General features: G+C 43.6%; 1 protein-coding gene across 1 annotated transcript; it reads left to right on the top strand.

The window, feature by feature from the left end:
• The first annotated feature begins 1534 nt into the window (after window positions 1-1534).
• On the top strand, window positions 1535-2479 carry LOC137154880 (olfactory receptor 5G9-like). The gene has a single exon (XM_067550727.1). The coding sequence runs from the start codon at window positions 1535-1537 to the stop codon at window positions 2477-2479; it is 945 nt and encodes a 314-aa protein (XP_067406828.1).
• Window positions 2480-18460: the final 15981 nt, after the last annotated feature.

The raw sequence follows: 18460 nt of genomic DNA, 5'->3' as shown, positions 1-18460 counted from the left end.
CACAAGATCATGAAAAGGAAGATCTCCCAGTGGCAGAAACTTTAATTCCAAACAGTCTGTGTGGAAAGAACTGTCAGTTTGGAAGACATAAAGCTGCCTGTAATTATTTCTTCTCTCTACACCTGAGCTCCTGAGACCTGGAGCATAGGGAGTAGGTCCCAAAGCCACAAGAAGTCAATATAGTTCCCACCTCCTTATGAGGGGATGGAGCTATGGAGGCGGTGTGGAAATGTCCCTCTGCTCTGCAAGCAGGTAGGAGAAGCCAGTATTTGATATCTACCTGCCTTTACTCAGAATCTCAGTGCCCTTGCATGCAGAGGAATATCAGACTGTCCCTGAAATGACAGTTTCAGCCTTTTGAGATGGACACTTTGTAGGATCTGGAAACCCATGCAAGGGAGAGAGTTCCACAGCTGGGGACATTAACTGCCAGTGAAATTTCCAGTGCCGAAGGAAGAGGAAACTGGCTGTTCTTGATGGCCGTGACAGAAAATAAGGGGGGGAAGGATCTTTGGGGTGATTGGGAGGAAGACCTTTCAGTTCTTTAAAGAGCATAATCGACCCTTCAAACGGGCTCTCAGAGGTAGTGAAACTACCTAATGAAACTAATAGGTAACTAGTATAAAGCACAGCACAGTGAACATAATGTTCTAGAAAAGTAATGGATGGATATTCCTTTTATCAGTCTATAACTAAGACAAGAGTACTTCATTCAGTTTAACCTACAAGCTGTGTAAAGCTAGGTATTTCCTTCAAACTTTCATATAGTTTTACTACAATTTGCTCATGAATTTTAATAAGATTCTACAAATCTCAGTTTTGTGTGTAGTTTCCTGCAGACTGCCTCAAAAAGAGCAATTCCCCTATTCTATATAGGTTCTAAGACCATTTTCATTGCCATAGTGTCTGAACACCAGTGAACCACTAATGAGAGGAAGTGAAGGGAAAAGGGTGTCTAGAGAATTATCCACATCCACAGTCCTAGTTCGAAGGGGTACAAACCAAATGGTCCCTCCCCATAGGTTGTGTTTTTGTATAGGGTTGAAGTCACAACTACCCCAATGGATATTCTTGAGGAGATGCTGAGGGGAGAAGACAAAGGTGACACAGGGGGTTAGGTGAAGCTTCCACTGCTGCCAATAGTATTCTGCGTAGTCTATATATAAACTGGAGGATATAAGGACAACAGGAGGCCTTAGACAGATAGTTATAGCTATAGATATTTGCCCTAGCAGGTATCATAAGATGGCTGTGTCAACTTAAGAACGTACAATCATGCAGTCATCGCACATCTTGCACTTACGGTTAACTTGCACTTATAGTTCCTACCTAAAATTATATTCTTGATTTACGGTAAAATCACTAGATTATAGGCAGTAATGTTATCAATCCAATGTCGTCTTCTGTATATAACCTCGAAGATCACATCAGCTTCTCACTTCTGACATTTATACCTGAACCCAGAATTATCTCAGCTCTTTTCTGTGTCTCTCTCTTCGTCTGTGTCTCTCAACAGAGTTTACAAGCCATAAAAATGGCTGACGGAAATGATACCCAGGTGACCCTGTTTATCTTCTCAGGACTCACAGATCTTCCAGAGCTGAAGTTCACCCTTGCTTTGTTGTTTCTAATGACCTACCTGCTCACTATGATGGGGAATCTTGGGATGATCTTGTTAATTAGGATTGACTCACAACTTCACACCCCCATGTACTTTTTCCTCAATAACTTGTCCTTCTTAGACATTTGCTATTCATGCACCATCAGTCCCAAGATGCTGCTGGACCTGTTAGCAAAGAGGAGAGTCATTTCTTTTGCGGGCTGTCTTACTCAGTTCTATTTTTATGCAATTTTTGCCACCACTGAGATTTACCTCCTGGCTGCAATGGCGTATGACCGTTATGTAGCAATATGTAACCCACTGCTCTATACAACCATCATGTCACGGAGGCTCTGTGTCTGGCTGGTAGCAGGTTCATACCTTGCTGGGTCTCTAAACTCCATCATACACACAAGCACCATGTTACGATTGTCTTTCTGTGGCCCCAATATCATCAATAATTTCTACTGTGATGGCCCCCCACTATTTGTGCTCTCCTGCACCGACACTCGCATCAATGAAATTGTGATGTTTGTATTAGCTGGCTTCAATATGATAACCACCCAGCTGTTCATCACTGTCTCCTACGCCTACATTCTGGCCACCATCCTGAGGATCCGCTCGGCCGAAGGCAGGCGCAAAGCCTTCTCCACCTGCACCTCCCACCTGACCGCCGTCATGATATTGTATGGGAGCTTTGTCCTTATATATCTACGACCTAGTTCTAGTTCTGCAGTTGATGAGAATAAAGTGGCTTCCGTGTTCTCTACAGTGGTGATTCCCCTGCTGAACCCCATGATCTACAGCCTGCGAAACAAGGAGGTGAAGGACGCCCTGCGGAGAGCGATAGAGAGAAAATTATCATGCTCACACAAGTGATTCTTATTTTTATTTTCTCTTCTCCTCCCTTTATTTCCTTCTCCCTGTTTCTTCTCTCCTGACCCCCAAAGAGCGATGTTTGCAGGAAGATAGTGTAACAAGAGGAAGTTTTTAGAAAAAATGTGTATTTTTCATGTTGATCTGGACATAGTCACACTTGGACTTTGTAAGGAATTCCACAGTTGGGCACCTGCCACTGGGAATATTATCCCAAGCACAGAAGAGTCTACCCATGGGCTTCTCTAGTAGCATTATCCCTGTTAAGTACCATTGTCGCGGTGGGGTGCAGATGGCACGGAGGTCTCTGAGACAGGAAAGCCTTAAACTATTTAGGGCCCTGTAGATCAGAACTAGGATACTGAATTTGGTCCGGAAGCAAATTGTGAACCAGTCAGGAGGCACCCGAGTGACATAATCACACCCTCCTTTCTTGTTTGAGAAGCAAGCTGCTTCATGCTGAAAGAATGAGTAGGTCCATGTAATGCTGACATTCACCCGTAGGCAGCGTGACTGCAGCCGTCTAACACAGAGGTGGTAAAGGCACACATAGCTCAGAAGTATTAGAAGGCGTTCATCCACACTCTCCTTCAATTGTCCAGTAATAGTGTACGCCTTGACTGTGCATTACCCTAACAATCAGTGGCTGTGTGTCCTCTATGCTAGTATTTATATTATAGTAGCACCTAGACCCAAACCAAGATTAGGGGCCCCATTTAGGAACTGTGTGCACCGGGGCACGTGTGCATACATGCTCACACACACACACACATAAAGAGATCCCTATCCCTCGTACCTTAAATATAATTAGCCAAATAAATGCCAGAGGTTCTGTGGGGAAACAGAAAGACAGAGAGGTGAAGTGAGTTGCACAAAGTCACAAGTGAGAACAGAACACAGGTCTCCTGATGTTCATGCTCTGTCAACTAGGCCACGCTGCCTCTTGCTGTAGAAGAATACCAGGATGTGCCTCTATATGTTTCTCATTTCTTATCTTCATTTCTTCTCTCTTCTCTAGATGACATGACAGCCAGGTGCTCTTCAGTCATCTGTTTATTTCTAGAGCTGGGCAGGAAATGGTTTTCCCATCCCAACACCATTTTTGAGAGTTTGAGGTTTTTTCCCATTTCAAACCATGATGGAAAGTCAAAATCTCAAAAATATTTGGGAACCAAAAAATGTTGTTTTTTTTTTCATTTCAGATCAAAATGTTTTGTTGGATAATTTTGAAATGTTTCATTTTGACCCTTTTTTCTTAAACCTTTTTTTCAGCCTAATTATCTTGAATTTTGAAAAAAAAGTAATTTTGAATGGGAAAACTGAAATTTTTCATTGTGAAAATATCAAAAGGAAACAATTTGATAATTTTGAAACTTGTTTCCTTAAAATATTCTTTTTGGAGATATGATCAAGGAGATTCATCAAACCCAGCCCTTTTCATTGAACAGTTTTAGTTTCAATAAACTGGTATTTTTTGATGAAAAAATGATTCATCAAAAATTCCCAGTCATCTCTATTTATTTCTGTATAGAAGAGAAGAGATTACTTCTTCTCTTTAACTCTCTGTTATACATGAATAGTGCTCCATGTGATTTCAAAGGATATCAGTTTTGGACCACAAAAAGAAATTCTACAATCTGCAGCATACAGCCATTCTCTAGAATTCACTGTCCTAGAAACTCATGGAGAAAGTTACTGTGATTCGATTACACTAAAATGTGGATAATTTGGTGACTTTTCTTACATGTATTTTGGTTCCAAAACCAAATATATTGAAATTAAGATGAAAACACTAAATTAGTGAAAAATTAATGTTGAAATATGAACTTTGAAAAGTAAACAAAAATATGGTTCACTTTAACCTTAACTCTGCCTCTCTGTATGTACACTAAAATTGGCTATTTCTGAAAACAGATTGAAATTATTCATGATAAATAATGTATTTTGACAAATTCTCTCTTTCTGCTGGCAGAATGTTAGTGAAGTGATCTTAATTTTCTCCCATGCGTTTGCTGTTCCAGATTACTGAATGAAATGTTATGAGTTTAACTTTTCCTATAGCTCATTATTCAATACTCAAAATCTGTTGTCACTTAGTTTTGAGTGATAACTATTATTGTTTGCATTACAGTAACAGGGCCCTAATATGCAAAGAATTGTACAAACAAATGGAAAGAGACTGTCCCTGACACAAAGAGTTTGCAATCTAAATAGACAATGAAGTATAATTTTCCCAATTTTGCAGCTGGGAAACTGAGGCACCGAGAAATTAAGTGACCATTTGAGGATACACAGTGAGTCTGTGGCAGAGGTGGGAACTGAAAACAGCACTACTAGTCTTAGACCAATGTCTTAACCACAATGACACCTCTTCTCTTCCAGGGATGTAGTTCTCAGAATCAGTATTCCTCTTAAAATGACATTATGCTACCCCGATGATCATTACAAGATATAATGAAAAAGCCTCTTTAATTCTTACAGAACTACAGGACAAAAGACTGTTTATATCCCCCAAATCAGGAGTGCCACCAACTATGGTGATTTTTATCATGATTCTCAGGTTGTTAAGTGTTTTTCCTATGCTTCAGCTCCTGGAGTCATGTGAATATATGAGACGGTCATCATTAAAGAGAACCCAGAATTTATTATTGTTAAAATTTCATGATTTTAAGACACTCTCATGATTTTCATAGATTCAAAGAGTAAAAGGCCAAAAGTGACCATTGTAGTCATCTAGTCTACCTCCTGGATATTTTTTCTAAAATATATGCTCTAGGAATAATTTGGGGGCAGGTCTCTGGCCTGTGTTACACAGGAGGTCAGACTAGATGATCACAATTGTCCCTTCTGGCCTTGGAATCTATTAATTTAAAACACAAGCCATAACACTTCCCAGATATAGACTCCACCACAACCTTGGTAAATTGTTCCAATTGCTAATTACCCTGTCTCTTAAAAAATCATGCCTTTCTTCTGATTTGAATTTTTCTAGCTTCAGCTTCCAATCATTGGATCTTGTTATACCTTTGTCTGCTAGATTGAAGACCTGATTATGAAAGTTTTGTTTCCCATATAGGTATTTATAAACTGTGATCAAATGACCCCTTCATGTTTTCTTTGTTGAGCTAAATAAATTGAGCTCCTTGAGTCTAATGACAAAGGTAACTTCAGCTTTGCAAAATGGCGTATGGAATACTTAGCATAAGTGAACAGGATTATAGAAAGACATACGCCAGTTCAGGTCTTGTAACTGCTAGATATACGCACACACAAACAAACATATGCACAATATAATATTATATTAATAGTGTGTGTTTAATGCATATTAATACATGTGGTGTGAATAATACACATGGATAATGTGATGTATATACCCAATATATATTGGTCAACAGGGGCTTGTAATGGTTTGAACTCTGTTAATCAATTTTTACTGTACTACTGTACAATTGTCAATTTGCTATAGGTTTTCTGAGACTATTGGTTTATTGTGGTTTTAGGTTTTATGGGACTGTGAGATTTTGCAACTTGATTAAAATTTTACAACACAACTTCCTCGCTCTTCTTTCCTTTGCAAGCAACTCACATAGCAACCTACTGCACAAGCCAACACCTTTAATAACAAAAGCAACCAAAGCAGGGGAAAAGAAATATAGCAAAGGGGTTACAGATATACCCGTGCCTTGCTTACAAGTGAAGAATAACAAGTGTGCTACATGAAGTATAGTGCAAGAGCATGTGTGTAAACCACTGAAATACAGAGTACAACAGTGACTTAAACCTTCAAAGAGACAAGGTGGGTGAGGTAATATCTTTTATTGGACCAACTTGTATTAGGGAAAGAGACAAGCTTTTGCCCATATGCAGAGCTCTTCTTCAGGACCTCGAAAGCTTGTCTCTTTCCCCAACAGAAGTTGCTCCAATAAAAGATATTACCTCATCCACCTTGTCGCTAATGTCCTAGGACTAACAAGGCTTACAGCAACAAATAAAACCTTCAAAGGCCAGTCGCAATGGCAGTGGTAGTGGCTGTCCAAAGTGCTCCTCCAAGCGCCCTGTTCAGACACTGCTCAGCGCCCTGCGCGCCCTGTTCAGACACTAAGCACTACCCACCCCCTAGATACTGCTCAGACTCCACCAGTACCCCTAAACACTGCTCAGCCCCCCCCTTCACACACTGCCCAAGCCCCATCAACCACCCCTCCTGGACAGTTCTCTGTCCCCACACCTTGCCCAGGCCTAGTCAGCAGGGTCAGGTGCATGAGCCACAAGCATGAAGAAGAGATATGTTGGGGCCCATATTTGGGACTGTGATGTACTGACTGACATTAGGTGGGATTTCCAGATTGGACCAGGAGGGTGCATTGTGGGGGAGGATTACAATTTTCAGTTTTCTAATTTCTGAAAACCAGACACCACAGCAGGAGTGCAGGAACCTTTCTGCGCCCCTGCCCTGCCTCTTCTGCCTGAGGCCCAGCCCCCACCCCGCTCTTCCCCTGGAGGTCCTGCCCCCTGCCTCACCTCTTCTCCCAAGGCCCCACCCCTGCCCCTCCTCTTCCCTCGTGGCCCTGCCCCCTACTCGCTCCTCTCTCCCCTCATCGCTTACTGCTCTCCCCCGCCCTCTTCCTTATCGCTTGAGCCTCTCCATCTCCCTCACCACCCCCAGTGGGGCTCCCCTCTGCTCCGGGACTGAGATGGGAGCTGCAGCCCCTGACGTGGAGTCTTCCTGCCCATGAGATGCAGGGGCTGGCAGGGGTTGATGGCCTGGCACCTCCCCCCAGCCCGTGGTAACCAGAATTTTGCTGTCCAGTCAGTACATCTGGCTGGACACTGTACAGGTCCCCTTTTGACCACTTTCTGGTCGAAAACTGGATACCTGGCAACCCTAGTGAGGAGGGAAGTGCCTTAGAATAACTTTGAGGGGGCATGGGTGGCATATCCATGGGTGTGTGCGAGGCACTCGCAGAGATAGAAGGGAACCTATAAGCAGTGCTGCAGATAAGGACTGTGGTATAGTGCCCAAGGTCACAGGACTTGCACGGCATGAGTGGTGCGGAAGGAAGGCCGCAGGCCAGGATTGCGTCACATTGGCAGACTTGCTTGAAGTACCAGGGGTAGAACAACAGTGATATTCTGCATTAACAGGACAGGATTGGTAGTGAGTTCATCAGCTGTCCACCAAGAGGCACTGCCGGAATGGCACGAGGCCATGCAGACCAGTCCTGCGGGATGTTGGCTGAGGTCTGTGAGCAGGCCCTAGGCTGGGGACAATAGCAGGGGCTGATAATCAGGGTTGAGGTACATTGGCAGAGCTTATGGTGAGAAGATTTCCCCCATCACTTTGATCAGCAGTCACTAGCTTTTCTCTTGCTCCCTTTGCAAGCTGTTTTGCAGAAAATTTACTGGAAAAATTCTGGGATCCCAACACGTCAAATCTCACTTTTAGTTTTAGCTGCATTTACAAGAGCTGTCCTCTGGGTGGAGATGTAACAAAGGAACTCATTCAGTGAAGTGGCATAGTGGCACCACAAGCACGGTAGCCAGAACACAGGATTTGCAATCCATGTGCCACTGATTTCCTGAGTGACCTCAGCAAATCAATTTAAAAAAAAGCCTCTCTGTGCCTCAGTTTCTCCATCTGTGTAATGGGGATAATAATATCTAGCTCCTAGCTAGTGTAAATCTCAAAGTACTTTACATGGATGATCCATATCATTATCCCTATTTCACAGGTGGGAAAACTGAGGCACAGAGCAGGAAAGTGATTTGCTCAAGTTTATTTAAGAAAAAAGGGTATTTTAAAGGGTTTATTAATACATGCAAGTTGCTACTTATTTCACTCACAAAGATCTGACTGTGGGGATTCATTCACTAGTGTGTGTAATGTTTTTTGAGCTCATTGGATGAAAGGTGCTACATAAGAGCTAAGTGGTAGTGTTAATTACTGGTAGGTCCCAGGGTTAATGTAGCAGAAGACATGAGGTTCAGAACTGTAGTGTGCTGGTTGGGGCTGGCAGCTGATTGAACAGTGGGAAATCAAGGGTTGCTTCTACAAGACAGGATTTTGGGAGCAGATCTGGGGGATACATACTGGAGTAATGAGCGGGTCAGGACAGAGATGCACTGAGAGAACTGTGTGTGCACGAGTCCAGGCCCACAATATCAAGGGGTTCTGCAGCTCAGGACTGGCATGAACTGGCAGACCTTGGGGGGGCCTAGGACTAGAAGAGCAAGGGATGCTGCTGGGCAGGATTGTGAGGCACTGGCAGGAAACTGCATCACCTCGCAGCGGGGAATTAGTGCTGGCCTGGAGCCCCCACTTTCCATCCATCTGCACTACAAAGGGCTTGATCCTATGAGGTGCTTCATGCCTGCAGAGGGTATGAAGTTAGCACCACTGCCCAGGCCCTAGTCAGCAGTTCACAGGTTGCTGTTGCTCTCTGGGCTGGTTGGAGAACGAGCTCAGCTCTGTGGCCTTTGAACTCTGGGGATTTTATTTCTTTGCTCACAGAGCCTCAGTGGGTGGTAGTCTCAGGGAGGGAGGGAGAGAGAGAGAGCTAGCTGGCTGGTGGTATCCCATGAACTAGCTAGTAATGTTCATCTGTGTGCCAAGACACTGACCCTAGGTTCTGCAGTTGCTGATTTCAGGGCCTGAATGAGCTGTGGCAGGCCAAAAGGTTTTAGCAGCAACTCATTAGCATCAGCAACAGAAAAGTTTTCTTTTTGTTAGTCTCCTAATTAGCCCCTTGGTAGCTTGTTTACGAGTGATGAGGAAAGCTGCCTACAAGTTCTCTGATGCACTGTCTCCAAGTCTCCAGGATTGTTAAGAGACTCTCTTAACAATACCCAGCATGGCTTGTTAGTTTGAGAGTCCCCAAGGGCTGCTGAGCCCCAATGTACATTTCCGTTCCTGCCTTGGGAAGGAGAGGCCAAATTAACTTGGTGACAGTTCTGATGCCCATGGAGTGAACCGCTCAGGTGTCAGTGCCTGGAATTTAGGACACTGGCCCTGAAATATTCAGTGTGTTGAGTTGCAACAAACATCAAGGGTCGTCTGTATTAGCAGCCTCTTTCAATTCACATCCAGTTTATATAAAGTACAGCTGCCCCTTCTCATTCAGATCCATGCTGCATAAAGTATATGAGTGCCATCTCATTCACAGTCACTCTGTGTGCACAGTCTAGCTGCCTTGTTATCTCATTGTTCATAGGGACTCTGTGGCTGCTGGTTTCTTTCACTCATATTAAAATATGCAGCAATTAAAAGAAAAAAAATAATCAAGCTACTTTTCTATTTGCTTCTGTTTTTACAGCTTCTTGTTTAAAATTAGAAGGGGGAGCTGGGATGGGGGGGGGGGGGGAGGAGGATTAATAGCTAACGCTGCCCCCTGCTTGTGTGCTCTGCCCTTCAGTAACTGCAGGCAATGGCTTGGCCTTTGCTTGTGGCTGGAGTGCTCCTAAAGGCCTAGTTTGCAGCAGCCCAGGGCATGTTGAAATCCCACTGAGCAAGTGGAAGCTCCAGGCCCTTGGCATGTTTTGAAATTCAAGCCAAAGAGTCTGAATCTGATTTCCTGTGCCCATTCACCTGACATGGCTCAGGGTTACAAAAGGCCAATGCTTCCGGTCCGTTGCCTAATGTGACAGCTTCAAGGCCCCGATCTGTGAAGGAAGTGACACAACACATTAGCAAGAGCAACACATGGCAATTCAGGATATTCCAGCAGAGGCTGTCCCTTGCAGATGTGACAGCATGGCACACACCAAGGAGGTGGAGGGGGGGGGACAGTGGTCCTTCCTTTCAATGCTGTCCTGTCCAAATAGCTCACTCCATCACCTTCAGATGAGGCAGAAGTAAATAACACCAGGGAGCAGCAGTCCTACACGGGAATTGCCAGTAGGGGGTAGTGGTCACAAGTCAGTCAAGACACACAAGCATAGCGGGGCAGTCATTTTCCCCTGGAGGCAAGCGGGGCTGGATTAAGGGGCAGACACCCAGGTGACCACCTGGGGTGCTGGTCTTGGGGGAGCTCAGGGTGCTGTTTTTGTTGATAGCGATAAAATACAGATTCACAAATGCTAGCATGCAAATTTATCATCTTATATGACAGGGCTAGATCACGCATGCAAATCGTGCATCAAAGTCATGAAATGGGCTGCAAATGCAACAAAAAAATAAGGTATTTAGGTGCCAATTGGCCTAGGGCCTGCCCCGGAGGCAAGCTGGAAGAGGAAATTCCAGAAGCCAGGCCTTCCCCAGCAGATCAGATAGAGGCCTTGCCCAGAGCTAGTGGGCTAGGAGCAGGAGACACCAAGTTAGGCAGGGTCCCAGCAGCAAGTCACTGCAGCCCCTGCATCTGAGTCAAGGAGGCAGTGGTCACTATATTCCCTTGCAGGTTGGTCAGCACAAGACATTGTAATGGCCATCGGCTGTCCTGTACAGTGCTGGATGTACCAGCAGGAGGCAGTACTCACTCCATCCAGACACAGAAAAGGCAATGCCAGATATAGCCACAGGGAAGAGAGGTAATTCTATCTCTTGCACTCAATACAGTACCAGATACACCAGCAGTGGCAATGTGCACACTGTAGGTATTGCAGCAAGGAAGAGCAAAGAGGCCTTTTCCAACAGACACAGCTATACATGACTATCCTACAGGGTATATGCTGGAAGTCTCATTCTGCTAGTACTAAAACATCCTTGGAATTTCCAAATATTATAAATGACAATTTCCTAACTCAAAAAGTTTTGCTCCAACATGGGGGAATTCTATATTAGACCTCTTCTTGACATATAAAGAGAAATTGATCACAGAACTAAAAAATAATGGTAGCTTAGGTACTAGTGATTATGACTTGATCACATTTTTAATGTGAAAAGAGAATAAAGTCCAGAACAATGATATACATACTTGGTGGTTTAAAAATGCCATTTTCACAAAGCTCAAAATAATTATGAGCCAAATATGCTGGGAGGAAGAATCTAATCAGAAAAAATGTGAATGATAATTGGGAATTGTTTAAGAACATTTTACTAGATGACCAAAAGGCCACAATTCCACAGTCGAGGAAGAGGCCCATATTGATTAAAAAACTGACGTGATTTTAAGGGGAAGTGAAAGCAGTTATAAAAATAATATATAATAAATGGAAGAAAGGGTAAGTTGATAATGAATATAGATTAGAAGCTAGGAATTGTAGAAAATTGTTAAGAGATGCACAGGGACACAAGGGGAAATATATGGCCAGCAGAGTTAAGGACAATAAGAAGGAGTTTTTAAAATATATTAAGAACAAAAAGACTCCTTACAATAGTATTGGTCCAATACTAGATGAAAGTGGTAGAATTATCAATAATAATACAGAAAAAGCAGAAGCGTTCAATAAATATTTCTGTTCTGTATTCAGGAAAAAACAGATGATGTACTTATAGCATAGAAAAACAGTCTTTCCATTCCACTAGTATCTCAGGAGAATGTTAAAATGTAGCTCTTAAAGTTAGACAGTTTTAAATGAGCAGGTCCATATAACTTGCATGCAAGAGTTTTAAAAGAGTTGCCTGAGGAGCTTATTGTTAATGTTCATTTTCAATAAGTATTGGAATATTGGGTAAGTTAAGATTTGAAGTTAAGCTAATGTTGTGCCAATATTTAAAAAGGTAAATGAGTTGACCCAAGTATTTGTAGACCTGTCAGTCTGATGTCAATCCATGGCAAGATAATGGAGTGGCTAATACAGGACTCGATTAATACAGAATTAAAAAATGAGGGTAATATAATTAGTGCCAATCATAATGGGTTTATGGAAAATAGATTCTGTCAAACTAACTCAATATATTTTTTGTATGAGATTACAAGTTTGATTGATAAAGGCAATAGTGTTGACATAATACTTAGACTTCTGTAAGGCATTTGACTTGGTACCACATGCCATTTTTATTTTAAAAAATTAGAATGATATAAAATTAACATGGCACAGATTAAATGGATTAAAAGTTGATTAACTGATAGGTCTCAAAATGTAACTATAAATGGGGACTCATCATTGAACAGGTGTTTCCAGTGGGATCCTACAAGGATTGCTTCTTGGCCCTACACTATTTACAATTTTTATTAACGACCTGGAAGAAAAAATAAAATCATCACTGGAAAAGTTTACAGATGACAAAAAAAACTGATGGAATGGTAAATAAAGGAGAAGACAGATCACTGATATAGAGAGATCTGGATCATTTGGTAACTGGGTTGCAAGCAAACAATATGTGTTTTAATAAGGGTAAATGAAAACGTATACATCCAGGAATGAAAAATGTCAGCCATTCTTATATGACAAGGGACACTCTTCCGGGAAACAGTGACTCAGAAAAAGATAATCAGCTGAACATGAGCTTCCACAGTGATGCAGTGGCCAAAGAGTTAATACGTTCCTTGGATGCATAAAGAAGGGAATCTTCAGTAGGAGTAGAGAGGTTATTTTACCTCTGTAATTGACACTGGTGAGACTGTTGCTGGAATACTGTGTCCAGTTCTGAGGCCCACAGAAATGTCAACACAGCATATTGCAGCACAGGGTACTGCATGCCCTGCTGTGACCCAGGGGCCCCTTGATGCCAACTGCCAGAGGGCACAGGGGGTGCAGAGGGTTTTACAAGGATCCCTGGGTCAGATAGATGCATAATAGTTCACCAAAAGGTGGCAGGTGAGGTCTGTACTGAGAGCCAGCTGCCCACTGGTCGTCATGATCATTGTGAAAGGTACATATGGATAGTGTTTAAGGAGTTATTTATCTATACTGAATATTATGTTCAAAGGTTTTGGAGTTAAGGCAGGTCACCAGGACGTGCTATACCTTGGAGATGTTTCGGGCAGGAGGTAACTGACCCATCTCCCTGACTGGTTGTATGTGTACTGTGTAGCGTCTGCCTCACACTGCAGGCCTATTTGCATACCAAGCCAGCTGCAAACAAGAGATGGCAAGATCTACAAGAAAAGAAATCTACCAGATAAGACAAACAACAGGGGGTATCCTGTTAATGAATAAACACAAAGAATGGGACTGGTATTTCTTGTGGTGCAAGGAAACACACAGGGTATTTCACTGAGAAAGCAAGCTGACAGTGTAAATATCTCATGAAAGGAATATCTCAGACAGTCTGGCTGTAAAGCGCTTGAAGGATTATGAGTGAACAATGCTCTACTTGATTTTATTATGATTTTGTTATATATGCATGTTATGATTTTGTTTTATATGTAACCATTTGTTTCCAATACTTCTAATTGCTATTACTTGAATCTCCAGGCTTTGTTAAATAAACTTACCCTTGACTTCACTATAAACATATCTAAGTGCTGTGAGTTATGCACTTGAGAGAGGTAATCTGAGGTGGAACTGGGAAACTGGAGCATACTGTTTCTTTGGAAGCAGCGGATCTGTAAATACTGTGAGTGTTCACTGGACACGCCTGGGACATGCTCAGAGGTCTGGAGTGTGCCTATTGCTAACCTGCAGAGTGACAGAGGGGCCTGGATAGGCTTTGTGTTGCCTTGGAGTTGAGGAGCTGATTCACAGCAGCACAGACCAGGCTCCCTCACACTAAGGGCAGGTGGTAGTGAGGTGCCTCTCAAGCCCGGTACCCTCAGAAAGCGTCACGTCTATGTAAAACAGGATATTCTAGCAGGGGGCAAACACAGGATATACCAGTCAGGAACCCCGGTACTTGCATCCGTTGTATTAAACAGGACACTGGCACAAGGTAATAAGGCTGTGTGGGATCTGCTCCTGGTTATGGAAGTCACTGTGTCCCTTGCACGGGGCATGCCAGAAGAGGGAAGCTGTCACTCCATTCCTTGCAGCTGAGGAATCTCATGATGTGTTGCCTGGGGCTGTGTACACTTTGTGGCTGACTGCCAAAGCAGCACCAGACATATTCTGCACAGATTTATAGCGTACAGCACATGCCTGCTGAGAGGGGGCTGTCATTATTACAGACAAGGTAGCACAGAGCCTACTGCCGAGGCTGTGCCCTGCACATTCCAGTACAGACAAGCAGGGGGGCAGTGGTTGCACGATGCCCTGCAGAAACCGCAGTACAAGTCATGCTGGCTGAGGGCAGAGGTGATTTGGTCCACTGCTCTTGGCACAGCTCCGGACACACGAGCAGAAGTCAGTGGTCAATCCTACCCTGACTGATGAAGCGCTATGCGCTGTCGTGGAGATCGCTCTCTGCCATCAGGCCAGCAGAGGGCACAGAAGATGGCCGTGGTCACTCCATCCTCCCATATTATGCAGCGCTTTCTCTGGTGTCATGTGATGCACAGAATACACCTGCCGGGGCAAAAGCAACCCCACTGATGGAAAGTTTACAGTGTTAAGGAGCAGCAACAGTTCTTCAACAGTCTAGTTCTCAACTGAGTTTCCATTACAGGTCTGGTTTTGGTCCCTAGTCTAAAATACACATAACAAGTTGCACTGGCCTCAACATTGGTAAGGCACCACCTAGGGACAGGGTGGAGTTCTTCTGCAAAATTTGAAGTGAATGGGTAAGAAGTTCCTGAATTGCGATATCCTGAAAATAGGTATGTCCACAAGAGTTTAAGAGTTTAATAAACTCCCCCAGAAAGCAGGAGAGAAATAAAGTCTGGTTTTATGCCCTCCCTGATATGAGAACTAGTGCCCAGGCCCATGCTTTAAAGTCTCATTACAAAAGCAATATTGACAACCTCAACGATTCAAAAATAATGAATTGGGCCTCAAAAATCATGAGAGTGGCTTAAAAATCAGGAGGTTTTAACAAAATCAATGTTGGGTTATTTTTCTTTGCTTTAGGGTCACACCCAAGTCAAGGTTTTCTCTGTAACCATGAGGGCTAGAAACTTACATTTTCTTGATGAAATCTGAGATTCCCATGGAGTCTCCTGTCTCCAGAAGTTGGGGCTTTAAGAAAAACACCAAGTTCTAAGACACTCACGAGAGTTGGAGACACTGTGGAGGATTCAAAGTGGGAATGTTACTTTGGGGATCATCAACTCCAGTGCCCCTGGCATGATGAAATTGGGGCTAATGAATCTCCTTAGGATCACAGGGAGGGAGGCCTCAATGAGACTCCTAAGAGTCATGGGATGGAGAAGAAGGCATCAACCTTCCAAAGGCTCATGGGAAGGAGAGTCTCCATCAGTCTCCTGAGCCTCTTCAGAGGGCCTGATGAGCTGCCTGAGGCTCACTGAGGGCTTTCCTCTCCTACATCCTTCAGGAGGGCTTCACAAAGGCAACAAATGTCCCCCTAAACTCTTCTTCCCCAGGGCCCCTTGCTCTCACCCAGTGACCTGTCCGGAGGTCAGTAGGAAGGGAACCCTGCTCCTATAGGCCTCAGTAGCTCTGTGTGGGGAGAGAAGGGATGTTGGAGACAGCAGGAGGTTTGGTGAGGGGATCAGGATCTTCCTCTTTCCTATGGACATACTGCTGTCTGCAGCAGGGAAGAACCCATTAGGTTGGCTTGTTGGATTCCTTTGCTAAGACCATTGAGGGTCAACCCAGCTCTCTGGCCTGTAGGGACTTGCCAACCCTTTGAGGTTTAGGAGGCTCATTAGGGCCTAACTAGGATTTTTGGCCCTTCCAGCAAGGCTGCTTGGGCTCCTCAAACCCGTTCTAGACCACCAGAGGCCTGATTTGTCCTATTCTGGGTAGTCAAGGGGCCAACATCCTTGTTATGGCCCTCTACATTTCAGGCTGCAGCAGGAATCCATTGGCTGCCTATGAAGGCTGCTTAGGGGCTTAGGTCCCATGAGTGGAGAGCAGGGAGTTCAAGGGAAGCAGCTCAGGGTGTCTTCACTCCCAGAGGAGTGACTGGAGCCTGGGCAGCAGCAGAAGGCAGCAGGGAGAGGGAGAATGTGGCTCCTCACTCTCTAGCACACAATCCATGGGATGTGAGGAGAAACTGGGGGTAGGGAGGTTCTTCCCCACAGTTTTGCTGACCCTCCAGGCCTACTACAGCCACATTTCCTTCCAATACACTCGTACCCATTGCTCTGAACAACAGCAAGAGAGGAGCTACAATGTTAGCTACAAGGTCAGCTGCAGTATTAGGATTCCCTTCCAAAGGATGGAGGGTGGGGACTACGTTTAGTAGGAGTGTCTATGGTCAGTAGATCAAGGGGACATTTCCTTTCCCTGGGTCTCATAAGTCCTGCAGGATCGGACCTTCACTTTTATGGGGCTGCTAGGTTTTGCAAAGAGCAGAGATTCTGTCTTGCAGATCCTTGTATCATCAAGGAAAGAAAAGAAAAGAAACTAAGGCAGTTTCCACACAAAAGCTTTGTTAAGGTGAAATTAAGTCTCCAGGCACGTAGCGGCGGACCGAGTGTCTAAAACCTTTCAAAACCATAGCGTTTAATAAGAATAAGCATCACCATAAACATTAGAAAATCAAGAATGCTCAGTTATGGCTGAGCTTCTCAAACAAGGCACCCAGACCTCTGTTACCCTGCTGCTGCAGATATGCACTGAGAAAATCAGAAACTCATACACCCCTGATCCATCCATATGAAAGTGTTTTGCTTCATTTTATCAGTGACTCTGAAAACTGGAATCCCTTCACTGGCTGACCTTCAGACGACATACACTCAACATGATGGTATTTCTCTGTTTGTCTGTCTGTCTGTCTTTCTAAAAGGTATGCTTTCACTCAAACATAATTTATGGGCTTGATGCAGAAATTGTTTGGTGTGGCCTGTGTAGTGCAGGAGGTCAGACTAGATGATGATAATGGGTCCCTTTCAGTATTAAGATCTGCAAATCTATTAACCTACATTTTCTGACTCAGCCAGTTCCTCAGTGGGCATAAACTAGTACAGCTCCATTGATTTTAGCAGGGTACACCAATTTACACCAGTAGAGGATCTAGCCTACAACAATGGAGTACTATCTCCATTGGACTACACTGTCCACCTCTCCTCCCCTTCCCTCCTCCCCTCTCCGACCTACCACTGCCTCAACAAACACGAAGCCTGTATCTAAAGGAAGAACCAGTCCATTCCAGTTTGATAAGCTGCAGAAATGCTCCTTAATTCACCTTTTGGGTTTGTACTTTCCATTTCCCTCCCTCTGTCTATTTTACTGTTTGATTGTTTTATTTCCTAGCTTTCCCCACACACATTCTTTTGGCTGAGGTGTTTTATGTCAAATCTTCTGCCACTTTTGAATTATTTGAGCACCAAAAAAAATTGCAAGATTTCCTTTTCCCTTTACTGGAAAACTAGAATATTTTTCATGCATCTGACTAAAAAATAGCCAAAGAGATATTTTTTTTCTTCATGTGTGTTTACAAAGTCACAGTTAATGTTGCATTTGTGTTATTATGCAGGATATTGACCTGGACAGGTCTGCACTTAAAAAAAATCAAAGATTGCCTAGCGTGTACATGGAGGCATGCTGAACAAGTTGTGGAGAGCACAGTTTGTAATTATTCCTTTAAAAATGAAGGTAAATTTCTATGATATTTCTAGTGGTCAAACTTAGGCAGCCTTTATATTCACGTCTACACTTGGTTTTCTGTCCTGAGGCTATGGTCAATGTATAGCCTGCAGATATAAGTTACCACATAGCTCTTTCTAAGCAAGCACATTCATTCTTAAGGTGAAAGTATAATCAAGAGAACATACTAACAGCAATAAAAGAACCTTCAGACGTGCTAAAAAGCTTATCAGATGCCACCCCCAGCTTCAACCTCAGGCTCTGGTAGCTGGCAGTGTGTCAATGCCCATAGCTAGGTTTTTCCATAAGGTTACAAGCTCATAACTATCTCAGATTCACAACCAGAACTCCAGCTGGGCAGTTCAGATCTTTCTTTATACAGCATGAGCCTTTCATCTCCAATCTTCATAAAAAGGTAATCAGCAGACAGCGAAACATTCTTTAGGCCATAGCTTCAAAAAAGCTGTTTTTTTACATAACCCAAGGTGTGGTATTTGCATTAACCTCTCCCTCGTTATC

The sequence above is a fragment of the Emydura macquarii genome, unplaced genomic scaffold (genome assembly GCF_026122565.2).
Source record: "Emydura macquarii macquarii isolate MOO-44397 ecotype Brisbane River unplaced genomic scaffold, CSIRO-AGI_Emac_v2 contig_1305, whole genome shotgun sequence".
NCBI lineage: Eukaryota > Metazoa > Chordata > Testudines > Chelidae > Emydura > Emydura macquarii.
Note: the sequence above shows the minus strand (reverse complement) of the source record. Positions and strands in the feature narration are given on the sequence as shown.